This window comes from Papio anubis, chromosome 13 (assembly GCF_008728515.1).
Source record: "Papio anubis isolate 15944 chromosome 13, Panubis1.0, whole genome shotgun sequence".
Classification (NCBI taxonomy): Eukaryota; Metazoa; Chordata; class Mammalia; order Primates; family Cercopithecidae; genus Papio; species Papio anubis.
In genome coordinates this window covers 6,068,057-6,094,516 of record NC_044988.1, presented here as the reverse complement: position 1 = coordinate 6,094,516, position 26,460 = coordinate 6,068,057, and the positions used below count along the sequence as shown (strand labels likewise).

At 46.4% G+C, this 26,460-nt stretch overlaps 1 protein-coding gene across 4 annotated transcripts in view; it reads right to left on the bottom strand.

Moving 5' to 3' along the window:
• ROR2 (receptor tyrosine kinase like orphan receptor 2) overlaps positions 1-26,460 on the bottom strand; it is a 219,391-nt gene that overhangs the window by 47,445 nt on the left and 145,486 nt on the right. For 3 of the 4 annotated variants that reach the window (XR_002517701.2, XM_021927681.2, XM_021927682.2), the window contains exon 2: positions 84-161. Coding sequence is in view for 2 of the 4 variants with exons in the window: in XM_021927681.2 (XP_021783373.1) it covers positions 84-161 (78 nt within the window). In the remaining 2 variants the exon portion in view is untranslated. Of the gene's footprint in view, positions 1-83; positions 162-5,398; positions 6,905-26,460 lie in introns of those variants that run through there. The other variant, XM_031654050.1, reaches the window with a different exon arrangement.

The window sequence follows — 26,460 nt, the reverse complement described above, 5'->3', positions numbered from 1 at the left end:
TCCTTCAGGCAATGGCAGGGCAAGATGAGCCTCAGCACAGGGCGTTCCAAGAACACAGAGAGCACCTGCATGTCCCAGCTCACCTTTCAGAGTTGGAATCGGGCCGTCCTGCCCATCAAGGGGTCCTAAAGGGTCATTCGGATCCGGAACCTCCACTTCACCTGGGAAAAAGAAACCAGGATAGGTATTAAACAAGTTTTCCTTTCAGGAGCCTTTAATTTTATGCAAAGACAATGACATTCTAGCAAAACTACGCAGTATTTGTAGAAAACCCAGAGGGATAAGACATTATGGTAACCTCTAGAGGGATTTTATAGTGATATAAAGATATGACGTAACAGTAAAAGTGACTTTGAAGCTTATCCCAAGAATAGCAAATGTGGGGGCTTTGCAAACCAGGTATGGAAGTAAGTCAGTGGAGCCTGGGCTTCATTCAGAGAGGGACAGAGAGCGGGAGGGAGAGGGAGAGAAAGAAACCAAAGCACTGGCTGGCAAAATCAAACGTTTCTGTAGCCAGATGCCGCAGGCTGCCCTCCAGATGGGGGTCCTGGTAATTGGGTAATAAATTCAGAGTTGGAGGATTTCTTAAGCAACTCATTGCCCTCCCCATCCCCAGACCCAGTGGCAGCAGCCAAGTACCCACCCCACAATGTAAAGGACATAAATGGGTGTTGTGGCTTTTCACTTCCATTCTTCTTATCATTTCTAGTTCAAATTTACCCACCCCCAAAAGCCAAGCCCTGAGCCATCTTTCATAAAATGTCCATGAGCAACCATTTAGAAGAAACGTTTCTATTCTCTAAGTCTCCCTGCAAACCACACGCCTCTCCCTACAGCAATCCTACCATTCTTCCCCAGGTTAACAGTTGCATGTATTTTACTCTTCCTCAACAGTAGGTAAACCACATGGGGCCAGCCGGTGCTGCATCCCTGAGGGAGGACGAGTGGTTCCATCATGGAAACCTAGACAGAAGCACCTTCTGCTACAGAACAGAGGCTGGCGTCAGCTATGCAAGGCGGTCCATGGATTTCTGCTGAAGTATTAAAGACTTCAGTTTGGATGTGAAATTTTAAATCAGCACATTACACACACCATCACTCAGCACTGTTTAAATGTAGAGAGACCACATGAAATCAAACATACTTGCGCTATATACACACATCGAAAAGAGACATAAAAATTATTAACTGCTTAGAAATTGACAAATGGTGTGAAACACTCAAATAAATACATACCCCAAAGAAAAATAAGCTTCACTAGCCCAATTTCCCTGTGGAAAAGAGTCCTGGCTCTTCCCAAGTCAGTTTCTAATTCAGAAATGGAGGCATTTTCATGCGTGGAAATTTCACTTCCTCTGCCAGTCAAATGTGGTTAATAAACTCAGCATGTCCAATCACGAGACCCTTAGAACTGACACTTTACGTTTCAACAAAACTAGGTTGTTATTGCTAATCTGAGAAACTAAGACACCATTTATATCTTGAAATTTTAAAGTGTCGTCTCCCTATACTACATAGTTTGGGCTCACTCCAGATACTGCAGCCTTCTACAGTTGATAAGCAACGTGTGACAGGAGGTATGTGAACTTGTAGGATGGGTACAAGTGAAAACAGGGCTCAGTGTTTTCAGCAGAACCCAACAGGGTTTCTCCTAACCCGTAAAAGAGCTAAGAATACCACCTTTCCTCCAAAATAAACAAAACATGGAAACAATAATAACAAAACTGCCACACACACACACACCCACACAAACACACACCATCATCATCATCATCATCATCAAAATGTTACTATTAGTCATCTGGAATTATAGGTAATTTAAATTTCTTTTATTTCAATTTAAATGGCCCTACTGTGAACAAGTATCAATTTTTTAATGTGTGTGAGATATAATTCACACACTATAAAATTCACCATTTTAAAGTGTGCAATTGAGTGGTTTTCAGTCCATTCTCAAGGTTGTGCAATGATCACCCCTATGAAATTCCAGAACATTTCATCATCTCCCCCAGAAAACCGCATTCCCATTAGCAGTCATCCCCCCGCCAAGCCTATCGTGTCTCCCTCAGCCCCCGGTAACCACGAATCTGCTGTCTCTATGGATTTACCTATTCTGGACATTTTCTATAAATGAAATCATACAATATGCAGTATTTTGAACAAGCTTCAATTTTATAATTATACTTTTTAAAATGCATGCCCTGTAGTAGCAAAAAGAAAAAAAAAAAAAAAGGCATACTGTGCCACGGGATTAATAAACAAGGCCATTAATAAGGCTCGCTCAGACCACTTCCCAGACTGGGGGGGCTCGCTCCACAAGGAGAAGGGGATGTGGGGAACGTACGTGAAGCCTCAGAGACGACTGAAGTATGAAAGGGAGGAGCTACCCCAAAATGCCGGAGCTACTAGGATTGCTGCTCCCAAGGTGGGGCAATTTAGGAGCAGCCAGGCTCGCCTGGTGGGGACACCTGCACACGCCCCCACTCCTGCTGCACACAAGCCGGGAGGAATGGCTGGCTACTCGGAAGATCGGGGAACAATTTCAACTTGGCCAGTTTAGGGGCCACCACAATGGATGTTGCACTGGGCACATGTACTAAGCATGTGCTTCTGCACCTAAAGGGCTATCACCATTCCTGACCCAATGACTTTGTGACAGCCTCACAACACCACAACCTGCCTCGGTGGTGACTGCCAACCCAATATGTCTGGTGACTCATCACGGTGGTGCGCCCTGCCACATCTCCTAGGTGCCTGTGCTGAGTCGTTCTTTACATAAAGGCCTGTTTGGTTTTCACCTGGTGCAGGCACCCTTGCACCCCAGCTAGATGACGGGTTCACCAAGCAAGGTCCCTGTCCTGGTTAGTTGCCTGGATTTAGCTGGTGGAGCAAGAGAGAGGCCACACGGCCTTCTGGGCCACCAGAAAAGAGATTCTGAGAGGAGATTCATCTGTCCTGACTCCTCAGGGCTTCAATATATTTTTCTCCTGAAAATGAGGACCCCACTCTAGCCAAACCACACGACCTTCGTTTGGGTAAAATGCTCATAAGTGTGCCCTACATGACCATCAAGAATGTCATCTGTATGACAGACACAGTGCCCTGACTTTTCTCTGTTGGACCTGGGTCATTTTCACTGTAAAAACATCACAGAGTGGTGAGGTGAAGCCAGAAGGAAACTCAACCCTTGGGTAGGTCAGTAGGGGAGTGGTGATTTATAAGCTCCTTTTAGCTTTTTGATACTTTTTAAAGAGAGAAAAACATTTAATATGAAACAAAAATTTAAGTGTGGCTGGTATAATGAAATGGCACATTCAATATCTAGTTTTATCCATGTCAAAAATACACACGACAGTCTAGAAGCAAAGACTAAATATAACGTAGTATCCTGGTCAGGACCCTGGAACAGAAGAAGAATATTAGGTAAAAACTCAGGGGAAATGAATAGTGTGAAACGTTAGTCAAGAATAATGCACCCGTATTATGGGGCAAATGTACCGTGCCAAGGTAAGGTATTAACAACAGGGGAAACTGGGTGTGGGGTCCGTGGCGGCTCTGTGTACTACCCACGACTTTTCTATAAATCTAAAACTAAAGTAGAAAGTTTACTGAAGAACAATTACACATTTCTATCACCTTGTTCAATCCCTTAAAACCAAGTCTCACAGGTAGAGAACTGCATAAAACATCTACCTCCAAATACTTTACTTTTTTTTTTTTTTTTGAGACAGAGTTTCGCTCTTGTTGCCCAGGCTGGAGTGCAGTGGTGCGATCTCGGCTTACTGCAACCTCTGCCTCCTGGGTCCAAGTGATTCTCCTGCCTCCGCCTCCCGAGTAGCTGGGACTGCAGGTGCCCACCACCACGCCCAGCTAATTTTTTTTATTTTTAGTAGAGGCGGGGTTTTACCATGTTGGCCAGGCTGGTTTCGAACTCCTGACCTCAAATGATCCACCCACCTCAGCCTCCCAAAGTGCTAGGAGTTTACAGGCATGAGTCACCGTGCCCAGCCAATACTTTACATTCTTAATGGTGCAATCCCTGGTAAATGGCCTCAAAGCCAAGTATGTACCCTAACCCTATGAACAGAATCGGACACAAATTCACTGGATTTAATATGTTATTCAATGATTTAGACAGCATGCTGGCAAATATTTAGAAATTAAAACATTTTGGAGAATGTTGGATTTTTTAGCTGAGTCCTATAGGAATTGCCATTGGCATGGTGACATCAGCTCTTAAGCAGGAATTTGTAGCATATTCTTGGAAGCACTTTATGAATGTGTTGTATATTCCAGGCTGAACCAATTGGTGTCTACAGAATGGCCAAAGTGAAAGGGTTCACTGTTGATAGTGATGATGCCAGGTTGCTGTTAAGAGAGTCACATCAGGCCTGCAATAGCTGGAGGTGCAGATTCTGAATAATTAGAAATTATATAACCAGGCCAGGTGAAGTGGCTCACGCCTATAATCCCAGCACTTTGGGAGGCTGAGGCGGGTGGATCATGAGGTCAGGAGATCGAGACCATCTTGGCTAAACCCCGTCTCTACTAAAAATACAAAAAATTAGCCGGGCGTGGTGGCAGGCGCCTGTAGTCCCAGATACTCAGGAGGCTGAGGCAGGAGAATGGCGTGAATCCGGGAGGCGGAGCTTGCAGTGATCCAAGATCATGCCACTGCACTCCAGCCTGGGCGACAGAGCAAGACTCCGTCTCAAAAAAAAAAAAAAAGAAAGAAAGAAAGAAATTATATAACCATCAAACAAAACTCTTCTGAAAACCTTCTTTCAACATGGACGTCTGATGTGACATCTTGATTTACGGCATTAACAAGATAAGATAATTGGCGGGGCGCGGTGGCTCATGCCTATAATCCCAGCACTTTGGGAGGTCGAGGCAGGTAGATCACCTGAGCTCAGGAGTTTGAGACCAGCCTGGCCAACATGGTGAAACCCCATCTCTATTAAAAATACAAAAAATTAGCCAGGCATGGTGGCAGGTGCCTATAATCCCAGCTACTTGGGAGGCTGAGGCAGGAGAATCGCTTGAATCTAGGAGGTGGAGGTTGCAGTGAGACGAGATCACGCCACTGCACTCCAGCCTGGGTGACAGAGCGAAACTCCATCTAAAAAAAAAAAAAAAAAGGTAAATTTATATCTGTGAAGTAGCAAGCACGTCTGTTCTGATTCCCAGGCACTACCTTCAGTATCACAATCATTCTCTCATTAACAGCAGACACACCATTAAGCAAGCATTTATTAATGAAGTTTCACCTATGCCCTTGGATTTGAGCCCATGGTGCTATTCTGGTTTTGATTTGCGTTTCTTTTAAACGTGCTTTGCTATTCAGACTTTTCATCCATTCATCTCTTCACCTGTTGATCTGAATCAGTATGCTTACTGTGATGTAATTAGATGCAGTCTTCAGAATGTTCAGACAACTTCAAAGCAGTCTCTTTTTAATTAGTAAGGTTATTTTATTCACCAGAGCTTGGCATTCTTGGATTTGGTTGTCCTCATGTGAAGGTATAATTTGCAGGATGTGTGGAAGAACAGAAGCCATGGCAGGGAAAAAGCACAGCCTGAGAAGGTGGCGGTGCTGCAAACCAGACACCCCCTGAATGAATGGCAAGGATAGATTTCACAATGAGCTACATTGTGAGCACGCTCCGTGTACCCACTGGCCCACTTACAAGTGCAGATGTCACTCGTGTTCCAGAACAACTACTCAGCTCGGCAACAGGTCAGATCAAAAACACCCATGATGCTAGAAAGGCAACAGTTAAGGTAGGAAAGTTAAAAATTGGGAAGGAGCAGAGTATAAAGTCGTGAAAGGGTAAGGCCATTATTAGTCTGGGACCTGGGTCAGGAGAAGTATATCAATAGCAAAGAGCCTTGAGACTGTTTCGGGCAATGCGTGACTAAGACACTGCACCCTGTGTTTTCACTGCAGCTAGAAAACCAAACAGCATGCAAGGTGGGCTGCCAGTACCTAATTGGTAGTGGTCTTAACAGTCTGTAATTTTTTATTTTCATTATTTCTAACTTTGAGTTGAGTAAATACTCACCTCTGGTCTTATATTCCTTCAGGGGCTGGCTTAACTCTACTTTGGAAATAGGGAGTTAAAACTCAACCACTTGAAAATGGAGTAACCATTTCACCAATTTAAACTTTGCTTCGATTCCACTTCTACAGCAAACGTATTAAACCCCCAAGTGAGTCAATGTACCAGCCGAACTCCCTTCAATATTGCCTTCATAAAGCTCTTTCTACTTTCTGTCTCTGACAGCCCCCAGAGCCCCCAACAAAAGCCCACTGTCAGGGGCCAAAGGAATATTTAGCTGAAGGGGGAGAGAGGCCGTTCAGGCGGCTGAATTGAGGCCTTTCACAGACCTCCTCTCTTCCCAGCGTCCACAGCCCTGGCAGCCGTGAGCCCGGCAGGGCTGGGAGGCCAAATGCCGCACTTCCACCCCCACCAGATACAGTGAGAAGGTGAGATCCCCTCATCACTGTGACAGGGAGCTGAGGCTTTCTCCAAAGTGGCTGCTTGTTTGTGCACCGAGACCAGCAGAAAAAGAGCAAACAGAAATGCTAAGTAAAGGCTCCAGGTTTATTGTATCTTTTCATCTAGTTTCAAGGAAGTAGCTCTGGACTATTCGTTATTCCCATGCACACAAAAGGTTACTTTTTCACCTTGAATCTCTGGAAAGTTTTTAATTAAAGGGAGGGATGTAAAAAAAAAAAAAAAAAAAAAAAACCCACCCTAATTAGGAAAGAAACTGCACTATCCTTTGGCAGCGAAAGCAGATGTCTTCATTTGCTTAAGGTTTTTCAGGGGTGTCCAATCTTTTAGGTTCCCTGCGCCACATTGGAAGAATAATAATTGTCTTGGGCCACACATAAAATACACTGACACTAACGATAGCTGATGGCAAAAAAACAAACAGAAAACAAACAGAAAAAAACCTCATAATGTTTTAAGAAAGTGTACGAAGTTGTGTCGGGCTGCATTCAAAGCCGTCTGGGCTGCATGTGCCGCCGGTTAGACAAGCTGGCTTTAAGTTAAGGCCAGGTCTGGAGCAGGCTCCACCTCCATCAACCAGGAATCCAGGTCCCAGGCTATGTAGTCAGAGGCTAACCCAGAGGGGGTTCAAAAGCAGAAGATTCTCTGGCAGCCAGAATTTGCTTCAGAGTCTTGGAATTAAACAGGGGTAAATGTCTGATATGATCACAGGGAACAGCAGTGATTCTTTTTAAGGTGGCTTCTGTGTTAGTTTCCCAGGGCAGCCACAACAAAGCCCCACAGATGGGGCAGCCTAAACAATGGAAATGCCTTGTCTCACAGTTCACGAGGCTGGAAGGCCAGGATCAAGGTGTCTGTAGGGCAGGTTCCTTCTGGGGCCAGCAGAGAGGATCTGCTGCAGGTCACTCCTTGCTTGCAGACAGTGGCTTCTCCTTCCATCTCTTCACTGTCTCTCCATGCACACTGTCTTTCTGTCCAAATCTCTCTTCTTACAGGTCACCAGTCCCACGGGGTGAGGGCCCTGATGACCTCCTTTTACCTTAATTATCTGTGTAAAAACCCGATCTCCAAATAAGGGCACATTCTGAGACACAGAGGACTAGGACTCCTGTGTTTCTATTTTCGGGGGACACAATTCAGCCTATAAGGGGAAGCATCATTTGTCTTCAATACTTAGTGCTGACTTTAGAGTGACTCACAATGGCAAGGCTCAGCCTGACAGTGAGTGCCGCCCTGAGAAGGGATGGATAGACTCCCTGGGCTAAGTTCAGGCGTGCTGGGACTGCCCATATGCCAGAGGAGCTGCCAAGTTAGTGACTCTAGTGCCCCAAACGCCTCCCTTCTGAGGCCAACTCTCACTTATATGGAAGCCGCCTCCAACCCTCACAGCCATCCGCTGAGACCGGCGGTCCTCCCACTTCACCCCTCCAGGGTTCCAGCCACAGCTGCGGCCCCTCCCTAGGCCTAGTCTTGTGCCCAAATGAGTTTTTCAGCTCTTCCCTCTTTGGCTGACATTTCTTTTTCTCATAATATTTACACCAGTGCCACTCCGCGGCTCTGCGAGCAGCGTGTCAGGCCTGGAGGGCACACCAGGGATGGAGGCGGCGCCGGCCTTCTGCAGCCTGACCGCTGTGGGTAACGACCCTGGTCAGCATTCACACAGCCCCCATTCCACGCACACTGCTCACAACCTCCCCACTCCGCTGCCCACGTCTGGATCTTTTCTTGCCTCCGCCCGCTTGCGAGTCTCTCCTCCTCTCCAGTCCTCTGAATGGAAAAGCTTTTCCTCTCTTTCCATCCTGACTCCTTGAAGGCTTGCTTTAAATAACACCAGAACACCCACAACTCCCAAACCACCTGTCCAGGCCAGACCGCTCCCCTGAAAGTCGACTCAGAAATCCCGCCACCTGCCCACACCTCCATTTGCGTGTCCAGGAGGCACCATGCTTGACCTGTCCATGCCGCAGTCCGGCCTCCCATTACACACCTGCGCACTGGCAGGGCCACCCAGCTGCATCTGTGCTGACTCCACCCTGCTCCCAGCTAAGGCCACAAGGCTGGAGTTAGCCTTGGCTCCTTTCCTCTCAAATCCCAAGCCCAATCCATCGCAAAATGCTGTTTGCTCTATCTGCAGAATGTATCAGGACCTGCCCTGCTAACATGCTGTGGGCAACTGCCGCAGCCCCCGGCCCTCACCTGCTCTCCACGCAGCAGCCACAGGAAGCCTCTCAAAGGGGCTTCAAACACTGTTACCTACAAAACATGGGTGAAGCTCAGACACATCAGGTGGGGTGCTCAGACACAAAGATGCGTGCTGTGCAGTTCCACTCACACTAAGTTCAAAGGCAGGCAGACGTCATCCGTGGGGATGGCTGTCAGAACACAGCTGGCTTCAATGCCTGGGGGAGCAGGTTGCTGGGAGCTGCTGGCGTGGCTGCTGTTAGGTGGGTGTATATACCACGTCAACATTCATCAAACTATATACACTGGCAATTTATGTCCTTTTGTAGACGTCAATTACATTTACAAAGTTTACCACATTTTAAAAAATCTTTCTCATACAACACTACATCCTTGAGCAAGGCCCTCCCTGACCCTACTCAGAATGTCAAATACGTCCCTCCACATGTACACACATGGTCCTAACCTAACCACTCCCAACTTTTCGGTTGAACTTTTCCCTTAAGGCCTTCTATGAGATGACTGGTTGTTTATTTTTCTGTCTCGCCTTCATGGGGCCAGGAGATTCTACCTGTGTGTTCACTGCTACCCCCAGCGCCTAAAGAGCAGCATGCAAGTTGCTCATTAGGTGGACGAATGAATGAGTGAATAAATGCTCCTGTGCTCAGTACTTTCCAGCATCTTCCCACTTGCTCAGAGAAGAAGCTAGTTCCCTTCACTAGCCCTACACACATGGACATAGGTATACACACACACACACACACACACACACACACACACACACGAGAGTATGGTCCTGGGGTGGCCTCCACTCCTCATCTCTCCCTCCCTCAGCTCCAATTCCACCCACTCCCCTGCAGTTTGCATTTATTCTTCCCTCTGCCTGGATAATGCTTCCCCATATGTGCATATGGTTCACCCCTCGCTTGGTTTCAGAGTCCCTGTGCATATGGTTCACCCCTCGCTTGGTTTCAGGCCCCTGTTTCAGTGTTAGTTCCTACCCACGGCCTCCCCTGAACAACCTGAAGACTGCTTAGCCCTACTCTCAGACTGCTGTCTTCCTTGCTGTATTTCTTTCCAGAGCACTGTGTGTGTGCACACAAGCATCTGGTTCACTGTCTGTCTTTGCATCAGAATGCAAATTCCAGAGTCTACGTGATGGTCCCATGTCCCACCCCTGGAACAGAGCCCAAGATGCACCAGGCACTCAAAAAATACCTGATGAGTAAACAAATACTTTGGTGACCACCATCATGTTCATTTTGCACGAGGAGTCTCTGAGTTTCGGCTCACAGTCCGAAGGCTGGGCCCAGGACTCATATCTGCTCCAGATGTGGGGTCGTGCCTGCTACACCAGAGGCAGATGACAGTGTCACAGTTCAGAGCCCCTGCGACACAGCTCTGTGGCCCTTGAGATCTGCTGCAGGGCATGGGCTCCGGTTCCTCCACAATGCTGGAGAGCACTGACCTGCTCCACTGCCTTGGAACCTGAAATGCCCCAAAATTCTCCAGGAGCTCTGGCAGGCCCAAGGTTCCACAGTCTCTCTGATAACACCCCCTTTTACATGAGCATATATATCTTTACAACTCCAAAGAAACTCCCATGACTTTAAAACTCTACCATATGCTACTCAACCACTGAAAGAGCCAACGGATACAACACCCACACGACAGAAGCATCTCCAGGACACTTCACTAAGTGAAAGAAGCCAGACTCAAAAGGCAATAGAGCTGGCACCAGTGGCTCATGCCTATAACCCCAGCACTTGGGGGGATTACTTTGAGCCTAGGAGTTCAAGACTAGCCTGAGTAACATACAGAAACCCTGTATCTACCCAAAAAAAAGAAAAAAAAAAGTCAGGTATGGTGGTGTGCCATTTGTGATCCCTGACGCTCCAGAGGCTGAGGTGAGAAGATCGCTTGAGTCCGGGAGGTCGAGGCTGCAGTGGGTCATGATCATGCCACTGCACTCCAGCCTAGGCACAGAGCAAGACTCTGTCTCAAATAAATAAATAAATAAATAAATAGGCAATATACTAGAGAATCCACTCCCAGAGTGGTATATCTAGGATGAACTTGCTCTCTGCTGACACCAAGAAAAATATGAAGTGAAAATTGTCTATTGAAGGGAACCTGCTGAACCTTGATAAGAAGGTGGGTCTGTGACCAGTTAACCTGGGCTACTCCCACTGCCCCTCCCTCCCCAGCTCAGCGGTGAAGTAGCCAAGGCCACCAGCCTCACAGACAGTGAGAGACTCTCTGCTCTTGGAGCTCTGTGAAAAGTACTGGCCCCATAACAGAGTCAACATTTTGTCTGGACTTGCAGCACTCTGGGAAATCTCTAGCTTCGCCTCAGAACTCAGCTGGGGGTGGAGGGGTAGGGAAGGCGGCAGATGGCAGATACCCCTGGGGCATTATGAAAACAACAACAAACTACTGGCAACCTCAGCTGCCTAGAGCTGACTACAACTGCAGTCAACATGAGCCTGACCCCGAATTTAAAAGGAAGTCCTAAAGAATCAGAGGACCTACGGACTTCAAAAGCTCTGACACATTCCCGGGGAAGGGAAGAGGCTGTATGCATGCCCAGAAAAGACCTGGGAAAGGAGAGGACACCACAGTCACTCCTCTCTGGGTGACCATGAGACCCTGTAACCCTGTGCAATCAGGAAATGAAAGCTAAAGCCGTCCTACAAACTCCCTGAAGCTGGACAGCATGCCGAGTCTGTCTCATACAGATCCTTGATGAAAGGTGTCAGAAACACAGGCAAGGCATGTATGGAAAGGAAATCTGATCAGTGGCTGGCTAATTATATACAATTATACTGGCTCGGCTGTGACCCCACAGAATCCAGGATTTAAAAATAAAAAGAGGCTGGGCGTGGTGGCTCACGCCTGTAATCCCAGCACTTTGGGAGGCCAAGGTGGGCGGATCACGAGGTCAGGAGTTCAAGACAAGCCTGCACAATATGGTGAAACCCCATCTCTACCAAAAATACAAAAATTAGCCATGTGTGGTCATGGGTGCCTGTAATCCCAGCTACTCAAGAGGTTGAGTGGGGCAGGAGAATCACTTGAACCCAGGAGGCTGCAGTGAGCAGAGATCGGGCCATTGCACTCCAGCCTGGGCAACAGAACAAGACTCTGTCTCAAACAAATAAATAAATAAACATTAAAAGAACTTTAAAAATTAGCAGATAACTTAGTGGTCACACATTACAGAAAATACATAAACCAAAGAACTAGTAAAGGAAAGCTGCTAAACTAACAGTAACAAGGCAAACACCACCAACCATCCAATGAAAAAGAAGAAACACAGTATCAACAACAAACTTTGAAGGGTATGGGGATTTGCTACCTGAATTGTCCAGTTTTTAACAGAGAATTACAAGACATGCCAAGAAACAAGAAAAGTATGTCACATGCACAGAACGGGGGAAGAAAGTGGCCAAGATTTTGAACTTAACAGACAAACACTTTATCAACACCCCATGCTAATCAACTGAGCTAACCAGCCACACAACAAAGACTTTAAATAAAATGTTATAAATACATTCAAAAAAATAAAGAAAAGGATATCTGAAGAATTTTAGATTACAATAACTTTATCTTCCTAAACAGAGAATAGTAATAAGGTGATTAAAAGCATCAAACAGAAATTCTGGAGTTGAAAGTGCCATAAGTGAAATTCACTAGACAGACTCAGCAACAGACTTGAGCTGGCAGAAGAAAGAATCAGTGAACTGGAAGGCAGGTCAACAGAGACAGTCTAGTCTGCAAAGAAAACAGAATGAAGAAAAATGAACAGAGCCTACGAGACCTGTGGGGTACTATCAATACCAACACATACGTAACAGGAGTCCAGTAGGAGAAGAGAAAGAAGGAGAAAAAAAATACTTGAAGAAAACATAAATGAAAACTCACCAAGTTTGATAAAAGTATTAATTTACATATTTGAGAAACTCAAAGAACTCCAAGTTGGATAAAGTCTAAGATATCCACAACCAGGCACATCATAGACTGTTGAAAGACAGAATCTTAAAAGCAGCAAGAGAAGCAGTTTATCTCGTAAAAGGGATCTTCAATAATGTTAATAGTTGGCTTCTCATCACAACCCAGGGAGACAACACAACCATAGTGTTGGAAAAAAAAAAAAAAATATTTTCAATCAAGAATTCAATATCTAGACCGGGCGCGGTGGCTCACTGCTATAATCCCAGCACTTTGGGAGGCCAGGGTGGGCAGATCACCTGAGGTCAGGAGTTCAAGACCAGCCTGGCCAACATGGTGAAACCCCATCTCTACTAAAAATACAAAAATTAGCCAGGTGTGGTGGCGGAAGCCTGTAATCCCAGCTACTCAGGAGGCTGACGTAGAGAACTGCTTGAACCTGGGAGGCAGAGGTTGCCAGCTGAGATCATGCCACTGCACTCCAGCCTGGGTGACAGAGCGAGACTCCATCTCAAAAAAAAAAGAATTCAATATCCAAACTCTTCTTCAGAAATGAAGGACAATCTAAAATGGTTGATCATAGAAGCAGAAAGTAGAATAGTGGCTACTAAAGGTTGGGTAGGGGAAGGAGAAGAGAGGATGGGGGAGGTTGGTCAATGGGTTCAAAGTTACAGTTACAAAGAGTGAGCTCTGGTGAGTAACAATGTAATGTATATTTCACAATAGCTAAAAGAGAAGTTTTCGAATATTGTCACCACAATGAAATAAACATTTAAAGTGATGGACATGGTACTTACCTCATTTTAATTATTATACAATGCATACATGCACTAAAATGTTAGACTGTGCCTCATAAAAATACAGAATTGTTGCATCAATTTTACATAAAAATTATATTTAAAAAATGAGAAAAATCTATCATTAGCAGACTACCCTGTAAGAAACAGTCAAGAGTCATTCAAGATGAAATAAAAGAACACTGGATAGGAATTGTATTCACATGAAGAGATAAATAAAAGAGTTCCAGTAAAGGTAACTAAGTAGGTACTATGAAAGACAATATAAACTTTTTTTTTTTGTAATTCTTTTATTCACTTACTTGTTTTAAAAGACTACTGCAGTAAGCCCCAATTGTAAGACCATGTTGATGGACTAATAGCACATAAGATATAAAGTCTATGACACTAACAGTTCAAAAGAGAGGGAAAGGAAGCGAGATATTTTGCAGAAAAGTTTTTGTATGCTACCAAAATTAAGTTAGTATTAATCCAAACTAGATTTTTAAAAATTTAAGATGAAGCCACTAAGAAAATAACCCCATCAAATATATATAAAAACAAATAATAAGGGAATTTTAAAAGTATATTAAGAACTATCTAATGCAAACAAGGGCAGGAATAGAGAAATAAAAAAGACATAATTATGACATACAGAAAACAAGCAGCAAAATGGTAGAAGTAAAGCGTACCATATTGGTAAGTAACTTAAACGTAAGTGGGTAAAAAAGGCAAATCAGAACACCAAGACTGGCAGAATGAATTTTTAAAAAAAATTACCCAAACATAGGCTGCCTACAAGCAACACACTTCAAATTCAGAAACACAAATAGGTTTAAAAGATGTATCATAAAACAACCACCATGAGAAGTTTGGAGTTGCTACAACACTCGTATCAGACAAAATAAAACTACAGTCATGTGCTCCATAACTGCAAACCATATATAAACCGTGGTCCCATAAGATTACAGTGGAGCTGGAAAATTCTTACCGCCTAGTTACACTGCAGTGTGATGCATTACTCACAGGCTTATAGTGATGCTGTCTAAGCAAACCCACTGCTCTACCAGTCGTATGAAAATAACAGCACAGGCCAGGTGCAGTGGCTCATGTCTGTCATCCCAGCACTTTGGGAGGCCGAGGAGGGCAGATCACAAGGTCAGGAGATCGAGACCATCCTGGCCAACATGATGAAATGCCCGTCTCTACTAAAAAAAAAAAAAAAAAAAAAAAAAGTACAGCACATAAAATTATGTCTAGTACATAATACTTGATAAAGACAATAAAGGACTATGTTGTTGGTTTATGTACTTATTATACTATACTTTCTATCATCATTTTACAGTGTACTCTTACTTTTAACTGTTAAACAGCCCCCCCGCAGGTCCCTCAGGAGGTATCCAGGAGAAGGCATTGTTATCATAGGATATGACAGCTCCATGCGTGCTACTGTCCTTGAGAACCTGCAGTGGCACAAGATGTGGAGGTGGAAGACAGTGATATGGATGGTCTGGACCTTGTGTTGGCCTAGGCTAATGTGTCTGTCTGTGCCTTTGTTTTTAGTTTAAAAAAAAATAAAAATAAGAAAGCTTCTAGAATAAAAACATAAAAAATATCTTTGTACAGCTGTGCATGTGTTAGTGTTTTAAGTGTTATTACAACAGAAAGAAAGATTAAAAAACTAAGAAGTTTATACAGTAATAAGGTTACCTCAAGCTAAGGTTAATTTATTATTGAAGAAATAAATTTTTGTTATAAACAGTGTAGCCTAAGTGTCCAGTGTTTATAAAATCAACAGCAGTGTACAGTAATGCCCTAAGCCTTCACATTCACTCACCACTCACTCACTGACTCACCCAGAGCAACTTCCAGTCCTACGAGCTCCATTCGTGGTAAGTGCCCTATGCAGATGGTGCACTCCAGCCTGGGCAACAGTGAGAGACTCCATTTCAAAAAAAAAAAAAAAAAAAAGGACACAAAGTTTACATAAAAATAAATTGCAATAGCTAATAAATATGAAAAGGTTCAAAACTACAGTGCAAATTAAACAGAGGTAAACTGGAATGAGAGAGAGAGTTCATGCGTGCCAATGGAAGGGCTGGGAGGCAGACACCTATGGCCTGGCCCATGGTGTGAACGATGCCTCAAAATCTCTGCTGCACCATCAGGACTTCTACCAAAACCAGCCATGTGCCTATGCACAGTTCCATAGCCAGGACTTTACCTTCCAGGTTATCTGGAGGTGCAACTATAAGGATGCTTGTTCCAGCTCTGATTGTCACAGCAAAAGATGGGAGACTATCCAAATACCAATCGAGCCCAAATTTGTTAACAAATTATAGTATAGACACACAATTGTTAAATGCAATAGATAACATGGATATAATAAAAATACAATAAGGACAGCAATATTCACAAGTTTTGAGTGTTGGGCACTGGCTAAACCACTTCTCCTTAGTTTGTTTAACTCTCAAAACAATGCTAAGTTTCTATTGTCACCCCATCACCACTGAATTAATTGCCAAACTTCACTGGGCTTGCAGCTTGAAGTAAATCTGTGCATGAGATGCAGAAAGTCAGCAGACTCACCAGTAAGTAAAGCAAGGTGAGAACCACAGTGTGTCCCTTTCATGCCATTCCTGAACACACGTAGCTTGACCTGTTACAGTCACCAGACATCCCAGAAGAAACAAATCCACACAGAGGCTTTAGGGAGGGAAACCCAGTGAGCTGCTGTCTGAAGTATTTTCGCACATTTAGGCATTTCTTTTTTTCTTTTCTTTTTCTCTTTTCCTGAGGCAGAGTCTCTGTCGCCCAGGCCCAGGCTGGAGTGCAGTGGAGCGATCTTGGCTCACTGCAACCTCCGCCTCCCAGGTTCAAGTGATTCTCCTTACGCATTTCTTTTTCAATTAAAAAAAAAAAAAAAAAAAAAAAACTAGTTTAATTTTTCTAATAAAAAAAGTAAAATAATGAAATTTACCTTGGAAATTCTGATTTTAATGAGATTCTCTAGTTCTCTTAAAATTTTTAAATATTAATGTATTATAGGCCAGGCACGGTGGCTCATACCTGTAATCCCAGCACTTTGGGAGGCCGAGGCAGGCAGATGACTTGAGGTCAGGACTTCGAGACCAGCCTGGGCAACATGGTGAAACCCAGTCTCTACTAAAAATACAAAAATTAGCTGGGTGTGGTGGCGGGCGCCTGTAAACCCAGCTACTCCGGAGGCTGAGGCAGGAGACTTGCTTAAACCCAGGAGGTGGAGATTGCAGTGAGCCGAGATCGTGCCACTACACTCCAGCCTGGGCAACATGGCAAGATTCCATCTCAAAAGAAAAAAAAAAAAAAAAAAAAAGTAATGCATTATATAACAAAATACCAACTGCATGAAGCTATATGTAGCTGCATTTAGATTTCTCTGCCTCTAATCGCCCCATGGATTTCTAATATGAGACAGAGTCTTTACGTTCCATTTTCTGATCATCTTCCATCCACCATCTTTCCATATTCGGTACCATTAGATGATGTCTGATTTCTACAATAAGAAAAATGAGAATTTTGGAATGACATAAATGTGTATTTTATGGTGACTGTATTGTGGCATTGATGTTGAATATACTTAAGCAATTTAAACTACTGTTTGTGATTATCATAAAAATACATGTAATTGCCAACTATGAATTTTTTCTTTAAACTAATGGATTAGTTACTTCTAAGCTTTCTTCTTTTAGAATTTATTGAATGAATTAAGTTAGCAATCATATCACCAGACACTGTTTACTTCCCACGCCCCTATAAAAAAGAACATTTTTCAATACATTGTTTTCCCTAATTGAGACTCATAAACTCATAAATCATGGTTGTTTCCAAGCTTTTCCTTGAGGACTTTTTATTTTCACAGCCAGAAGCCCTAAACTAATCAATCATGGCATCATGTCACGGGTAATTACCACTGGGTGAAGTGCCTCCTGTTTCTCCAGGCTGAAGGGAGACTCTCAGCTTGGTATTTGAAAGCACTTTTGCCTCAACAACCAAATGGCACACAGGGACCTCTGTTATGGCAAAAATATGCATGAATGTACATACAGGTGGGACCGCCTACAAAACACGTGCACACTCACACCCACAACCGCTGACTCAGAGGCTCCCGGTGATGTCATCCTCACAGTGTTAGGTGACTTAGAGGAAGGTGAGACCTCATGAAAAGAACAAGTGCTAGTGCCACGCCCAGGCAAAGATCCCCAAGCCGGAGGAGTCGGCACCTGAAGAAAACCAGAGCAAAACTGCAAGGGTCAGAGGACCTGGACATTGGTGCAGGGCTCACTTGAGACTGAACACGTTCCCCACGGAAGATCTGTATGCTTCTAAAGAACACTTTTGGCCGGGCGCAGTGAATCACGCCTGTAATTCCAGCACTTTGAGAGGCTGAGGCGGGTGGACTGCTTGAGCCCAGGAGTTTGAGACCAGCTTGGGCAACACGGCAAAACCTCAACTCTACAAAAATTACAAAACTGAGCTGGGCATGGTGACACATGCCAGTAATCTCAGCTACTCTGGAGGCTGACGTGGGAGGACTGCTTCAGTCTGGGAGGTGAAGGCTGCAGTGAGCTGAGATGGCGATACTGCACTGCAGCCTGGGCAACAGAGTGAGACCTTGTCTCAAGAAAAAAAACCACTTTCACGTGTTTTACCATTTCTTTCCAAATTCTCACGGCACATTCCACTCTACAGTTGTGGTGTCTTCCCAGATCTATCTTCTGCAGTTGTTGTGATAATGTCTATCTGAGGTTCCAGTGTGACTAAGCCATGGCTGGGGAGCTGGGTGGGAAGCTGACACCCTGGGCTCAGTGGGTGGGGTTGACATCCTGGATTCAGTAGGTGAGCCTGACAGCCTAGGTTAGTAGATGGGGCTGACACCCTGGGACTAGTGGTGGGGAATGACACCCTGGGCTCTGTGGGTGGGGCTGACACCCTGGGGTATGTGGGTGGGGAATGACACCCTTGTCTCTGTGGGCAGGGCTGACACCCTGGACTACTGGGCGGGGCCGACGCTGTGGGCTAGTGGGCGGGGCCGACGCTGTGGGCTAGTGGGCGGGGCCGACGCCGTGGGCTAGTGGGCGGGGCCGACGCCGTGGGCTAGTGGGCGGGGCTGACGCCCTGGGCTACTGGGCGGGGCCGACGCTGTGGGCTAGTGGGCGGGGCCGACGCTGTGGGCTAGTGGGCGGGGCTGACGCTCTGGGCTAGTGGGCGGGGCCGACGTTCTGGGCTGACACCCTGGACTAGTGGGCGGGGCTGACGCTCTGGGCTGGTGGGCGGGGCCGACGCTCTGGGCTGACACCCTGGGCTAGCGGGCGGGGCTGACACTCTGGGCCTTGCTATCTTGTTCATGAATTTTTTCAGTGTGAGATACCCCCTCTCATCCTCCAGCTCTGTGCTCTACTTTCATCAAACCCTCCTTGCCAGAACAAAGTGTGGAGGAAATTCTGTTCTTTCCGTCGTGACTCAGTTCTGTATTTGTGAGGTGGGTGACCCTTGGGATGGGAGAAACAGGCGGGAGAGATACACCACCCAGCGGAGACGCTCTGACCCTGTGCATCTGCAGGTACCTTCACAAAGACACAGCACCCTCTTGGAGACTTGCGACTGAGAATTTTGCAAACAGAAACACCAAGCTACAGAGAGACCCATTCCTCACCCACTCTGTCTCACACATGCCCCTCGCGCCCTGTCACTCTGATGTGGCATTGTTCCTTTTCTTGTTCCGAATCCCCCTGTGTGAGGTGGAGCAAGTTGTGATGGAGTGGTTTCCTTTTCGGTTGCAATTATCTCCCCATCTTCTGGAAGGTATCTTTCCTCTACTCCAGTGGTTCTCAATGACACTGCCTCAGGGGACACTGCCAAAGCCCAAGACATTTTTGATGGTCAGACTGAGGAGGCCCTTGGCCTCTCATGAGTAGAATCCAGGGACGCTGCTCACTCCCCCCAACACACAGGACAGCCCAGCAGGGATTACTGTGTCCGGAATTGGTGGGTTCTTGGCCTCACTGACTTTAAGAATGAAGCCACGGACCCTACTGGTGAGCATTACAGTTCTTAAAGATGGTGTGTCCAGAGTTTGTTCCTTCTGATGTTCAGACGTGTCCCGAGTTTCTTCTGGAAGAAGAAGAAGAAGAAGGAAGAAGGAAGAAGAAGAAGAAGGAGGAGGAAGAAGAAGGAGGAGGAGGAGGAGGAAGAAGAAGGAGGAGGAAGGAGGAGAAGGAGGAGGAAGAAGAAGAAGGAAGAAGAAGAAGAAGGAAAAAGAAGGAAGAAGAAGGAGGAGGAGGAAGAAGGAGGAGTAGGAAGAATAAGGAGGAGGAAGAAGAAGGAGGAGGAAAAAGGAGGAAGAAGAAGAAGGAAGAAGGAAAAAGAAGGAAGAAGAAGGAGGAGGAGGAAGGAGGAGGAGGAGGAAGAAGAAGGAGAAGGAAGAAGAAGGAGGAGGAAAAAGGAGGAAGAAGGAAGAAGGAGGAAGAAGGAAGAAGGAGGAAGAACAAGAAGGAGGAAGAAGAAGGAGGAATAAGAAGGAGAAAAAAAGAAGGAAGAAGGAAGAAGAAGAAGGAGGAAGAAGAAGGAGGAGGAAGAAGAAGGAAGAAGAAGAAGGAAGAAGGAAGAAGAGGAAGAAGAGGAAGAGGAAGAAGGAAGAAGAGGAAGAAGGAAGAAGAAGAAGGAAAGAAGACGATGACCAGAGAATACCAGTGCAGATATCACTGTCATCTGCAGTGTACTGCAAAGCACTGTTGGCCAGCACCTCTCTTGGCCAAAGATGGGAACACCACAGTTGCTGGCTGGAGAGAGACCTGAGATACCCAGAAACGTCAACTCCTTGAGGACACACGTGTCCTGTCACAAGGAAGGGAGCGATTTCTTTGTGGCCCCTCCTTCTCTGTGGTCTCTAATTTGAGAGTTGCTGAGCTCACTGTATTAAAAATGCTAACACAAAACAGAGGCCACTGAGGCAGATTAGCTTCCTGATCAGGATGGAAGACGGGAAGGGGGGAAGGACCAGGGCATAGCACGCAGGCATCATATCCATGCACCGCTGCTGTCCTCCAAACCATTCCCAGTGGGCTTCACATGTAGTTACAAGGCCACAGTAAAGTTCACAGTCACGCTTCCAAAGAGACTCGTTATTTGTGCAAACACACGGCTCCTCTACACACATCGGCTCGCAGACAGCAAGGAGCCCTTCCTGGGCTTCAGCCCTATTTAAAATATTTACCAAAATAGATGCCAAGTCTGACACCATGTAAAAAGCGGATGAGGAGAAAAGGCCTGGAACACTCTGCTCTTGGAGGGGAAAGTTTTGCAGAAATGAGGATATGAGACGAATGCAGCCAGGAAGGGTCCCCAGGAACTCTGCTACCTATGGGCACGCATGAAACCTACAGAGGGAACAGAATCTCACCCCCTCCCGCCCCCACTTACATTTTTGCTCCATCATTTTTATATGTAAAGAATTCAAAGCATGGAGGAGTTTAATTGGACACTTCTCCGTAATTAACCACCCTAGCCCAAACCCCTCTGTCTTGTCATGTTTCCATAGTTTACTGCTCTTTGTTCAACCTGGGATATAAGCGTTCAGCTCCAAATGCTGCTTTGATTCTTTGTTCTTCATGTGAAGGTCCCATGTCCATGAAAAGCTTACTAAATGAAATTTGCATGTTTTTTTTTTATTATTTTTATTTTTCAGATGGAGTCTCACTCTGTCACTCCATCAGAATGGAGTGCAGTGGCGCCATCTCGGCTCACTGCAACCTCCGCCTCACAGGTTTAAGCAATTCTTCTGCCTCGGCCTCCTGAGTAGCTGGGACTACAGGCGCATGCCACCACGCCCAGCTAATTTCTGTGTTTTTTGTAGAGATGGGATTTCACCATGTTGGCCAGGATGGTCTTGATCTCTTGACCTCGTGATCGCCTGCCTTGGCCTCTAAGTGCTGGGATTACCGGCATGAGCCACCATGCCCGGCCTGCATGCTTTTCTCCTTGTCCATCTGTCTCATGCCGGAAGCCCCAGGAGGGGAGAAGACGAATTCTACCTCCTCCACACTGGAAACTGCTATATTCCACAAGTTCACTCAACACAGACCCCACAGGAGGATGCTAAGGAGTCAAAAGGATTTTCCAGCAGCTTTGACCTCCGAAAACGTTCCTTGACTGGATGCGCTGATCATGTGGCAGGCAGAGGTGAGCCTGGCAAGGCCGGGTAAAGGACGTGGCCTGAAATGTTTGGGGACCACCGTGCACAGCAGGGTCTGAGCATCTGGGCAAATGGGGCCTGGCCTGACTGGGCTTAGGACCGACAGCCCCGCCCAAGCCATTTGGTTGATGAAGCCCATCATAAACAAACTTTTTCTTCATTTGGAAGATTTTTGACGGAGCACACACTTGGCTCACTTGGCCCAATCTGCCCTTTTGTATCACCCAGCAGAGCCTGGAGGCATTTGGGTTTGAGACCCCTGCCCAGTCTCAACTGCAGGGAAAAGGAGCTACTTCCGGAGGCATCACTGTCTACACCCAAAAGACGTAAGGGCAGCATTTTCTCTGGGCAGCAGTTTCCTCAAAGGCCATTGAAACAGAGGCAACTTCAACTACATGGCTCGGCAAAGAGAAGGAAACACAGAGAGCTGGGGGGAGAGAGGACAAGGCTTATCAAACACCAGTTTCAACAGCGCCAGCAATGCCTCCCCTTCTGCCCGAGGGAAATGAACTGAATTCAGCCTGGAGTGGCGCCAGGTGTGCAGAAGCCAAGGTGGAAAGAACATGAGAGGTTTTCCTGGTCTCCCAATCACTGTGGAAGTGGAGGAACCACCACACTGTGACTCCAAGAGGAAGGCGAAAGGCATTCAGGGGCCACACAAGAACAAACCGACCACAAAATGGGCAACGAACTTGAGCAGACATTTCTCCAAGAAGACATCTATATGGCCATGAGGATACCGAAAGATGCTCAACATCAACATCATTAGTCACTAAGGAAATGCAAATCACAACCACAACAACAGGTGATCAGCTCACACGCACTAAGGCAGTCGTAACAACAGAAAATAACAAGTTTTGGTGAGGAGGTGGAGAAACTGGAACCCTGTGCACTGCTGGTGGGGGTGCAAAATGGTGCAGCTTCTGCAGAAAACAGTACTGAAAAAAATTATGAAGACGGGGAGGCAACCCAAGTGCCCTCAGGTCAGATGAACAGACAAACAAATGTGGCATATTCCCCCACAGAATATGATTCAGCCTTGAAAAGCGAGAAAATTCTGTCATTTGCTACATCAGGGATGAACCTTGAGGACATTATGCTAAATATGCCAGCCACAAAACAACAAAGGCTATGTGAACCCACTTCTGTGAAATATCTGGAGCAATCAAATCCACAGAAACAGGAAACAGAATGGAGGCTGCCAGAGGCTGGAGGAGGGGCAGGGAGCTGTTTAATGTTTCTGTTATGCGGGATGAACACAGTTCCGGAGACTGGTCACACAACAACGTGAATGTATCAGAACTGTACGCTCGGAAATGGTTAAGATGCTCAATTTTCTGTTATGTATTTTTTTAACACAATTTTTTTAAAACCATGCAAACTAGGAGAATTCCACAGAAGGAAACAACAATAAAAAAACCCATATAGAACATTCCAAGCAGAGAAGCACGCCCTCGGTGGAACCACAGCCATGCATGGACACACGCGGATGTGTTTCCCTTCATGACTGCATGTGGCCTTGCACATGGGTCCCTGGGAGGCCCACAGATGTGGGCGTACACACAGATGTGCCTCCCTCATGACTGCATGTGGCCTTGTGCATAAAACCGACAGCTTATACTTTCCAGGGAGCTTCAGTCATGTTCAAGAATTGCTTTGACTGTGCAAGTCCTGCTTCATGGTAGACCTTACAATCTGCTGAATGTGCAACTCCACGGCATAAAACACCTTATTAGGGAGTTGACTGTGAGGACACATCACATATTTTCTGGGATGATCTCTTCTCTGGATGAAAACATTTGAGATTTCATTATTCATTTGCTATGACCCTAAAATCACCAGAAACACACTCATCTCTGACCTTCTGACATAAGGAAAGTGGCTTGCGGCTAAGTCTACTCATCTGAAAATAGGAACCATCATGATATCATCCACCCTTCGAAGCTGCTCAGCTCAGAGCCAGGCCTGCTACGCGGCTCCGTCAGGGTCCCATTGCAAGCACAGCCACTATCAAGGCTAGCAGCAGGAATGGCAGGCTCGAGGACTGGCAGGAGGGAAGAGTTTAACACCACCTTTGCCTCTCTCTCTCCTGTGTTCCAGCAACCCTCTGATTTGAAATGTTGAGCCAATTAACACAGCCCTAATTCTCAGAAGCTATTGTAGCAGTGCGTGTGCCTGCCCCACAGCTGCCAGGGACACAAAGCCACCCCTGGGGGGGCCTTTGCTCGGCAGCCTCTTATTAAACTCCAGCCTCATGGAACTGCCAGGCCAGGGAGCCTCCAAGTGCCAAGGGCTTAGCACCCCCGCGGCCATCCTTGGAGACTGCACGCTCATCTCCTGAGGAGGGAGAAAGGCGGCTCATGTGGGTCAGGCTTTGGCCAGGGTGGCAGAGCATCACACGGCCTGTACTTCAGTTCCGGGCATGCCTTCACTGTACAGTTGCCTCGGGCTCCTGCCGGCTCCTGCCCAGGGCCAATTCCTAAATTCCCGATTCACCAACTAGGGCCAATCTTTAGAGATGAAACTACAGCAGTGGGTTCAGAGCGGGGGCCACAGAACTGCACTCTGAGATGAGAAGCGTGAATGAAAACGGGCTGTCAGGCTCCTCTGTCAGTTGACTGAGTTATCTTTACTCAAATTAGCTGGATCATTCAAACGCTTCATTCTACTACCCAGCCCTCTCTATGACTGCATGCCCACCCCCTAGGAAATTCCTTTTTCTTTCCTTTGTGATTTAAAGGCTAGAACCAAAATGCTTCATAGGAATAACGTATGTGCCCTTAGTCCTCCTTTCTCACAGAAAAAGCATTTATTCAAAGTACTTCACATGGTAGTATGGAAATAGTATTTAATGATGACACCCAAATTAAATGGCTTCTGGCCTTCCAAAGCCACATGACTGTCCTCGAGTTCCCTGTGGCTGAGGCCCCTCAGAAGTCCCGTCTGCCTCAGTGACCAATGCACGTAAGGTCATGCAGGAGCCACTGGTGCCAGCACCAACCGCAGGCCTCTGGACACCTTTGCTCGGCCTGGGACAGTCACATGGCCATGCAGTTCTATCCATCCACTCCAAGACACGGAGTTAGGGTAGGGGATAACAGATTTGAGAGACCATCATCCAGCATTTCTCCTCACAGCCTGGGGCCCAGGTACACAGGTGAGGACCCCAAGACACAGCCACATGGCAGTCAGCAGCTGCTCCTGGGATTCCAAGTTCTCCTATCAGCCCCTCTCCTCCCATTAGTTACAGCTTCCCTCCTTCTCTTCTCCTGTCCCTGAATGACAGTTTCTACTTCTCCGCCAGAGCAGGAAGCCTAAACAGGCTGCTCCCCCTAGCCAGAGAGGCACACACTCTCAGCATGAAAGCTGGAAATCTCAATCACACTCACAAACCTAAGGAGTGGCAGAGGAAGAAACGCCTGCATGGCCCGGGCATGTCTTCATAGGATGGCAGCAGAAGTACATGTACACACCCATGCACATGCTTACAACATGACTATACACATACGCGCACACACACACACACATATGCACACCTGTCAACCTAACACCGAGGGGTGAATATAGAAAGAAGAGAGATGGGAAGATGGAATTCCACTCAAAAATGTCCAGCGACATTGCATTCCTTCACCAACACTGCCCTCCCCGTGAGGGTGAAGTTACAGACTATGCCCAGATGACATCCTCGCAGGGACAAGACGGATGGGAACTCACAAACTCTCACCACTCCAGAGAAGTCCAAAGCCTCAGTAAGTATATTCGGGCAGTTGAGGGGCACTTGAGAATTCGCTGCAATTCAGTAAGCCTGATTTTAATTGGATGATGAAAAAGTACAACTGCATACAATGTGCTTTTTCAAGGTAGCGCTGCTTTGTGTGACTGTTTGGGTGTGGAGGGCTGAAGAAAGGGCCCAGCATGGCTTATTAGCAGAAATAGGGAAAAGAGGTTCTCTCACTGCACCTGGGCCACTCCTAACAGCACACCATAGGCCAGGCAGCTTATAAGAAACGGAGATTTGTTTTCAGTGCTGGAGGCTGGAAAGCCCAACATCAAGGCACTGGTGAATTCACTGTCTGCTGAGGGTCCACTTCTTGGTTCATAGACAGTACCTCCTGGCTGTGTCCTCACATAGCAGAAGGTCTCTCTGAGGCCTCTGTGTTAGGGGTGCTAATCTCATGTATGAGGGTTCCACCCTTCTGATCTCATCACCTCCCAAGGGCCCTACACCTCCTAATACCATCACCTTGGGGGTGAGGATTTCAATATAGGCATTTGAGAGAGACACAAACATTCCGACCACAGCAGGGGGCAAATGTGGTTTGGAGAGAGGAAAACAGCAAGTTCTATTCTGGACCTTGTGATATTATGATCATATTGGGGTTTGTTTGTGACACAGTCTCGCTCTGTCGCCTGGGCTGGAGTGCAGTGGCGCGATCTCGGCTCACTACAAGCTCCGCCTCCCGGGTTCACGCCATTCTCCTGCCTCAGCCTCCCAAGTAGCTGGGACTACAGGCGCCCACCACCACGCCCGGCTAATTTTTTCTATTTTTACTAGAGATGGGGTTTCACCGTGTTAGCCAGGACGGTCTCGATCTCCTGACCTTGTGATCCGTCCGCCTCGGCCTCCCAAAGTGCTGGGATTACAAGAGTGAGACACCGTGCCTGGCCAATCATATTGGGTTTTGTCCACAGTTCCTTACTTGTAATTTTTTGTTATAATGTTGCGGCGCTTTAGGGTTCAGAAGCAGGCTCCGGAAACAGAATATCTGACCTTCTCCTGCCCTCCTTTCACCTGCTC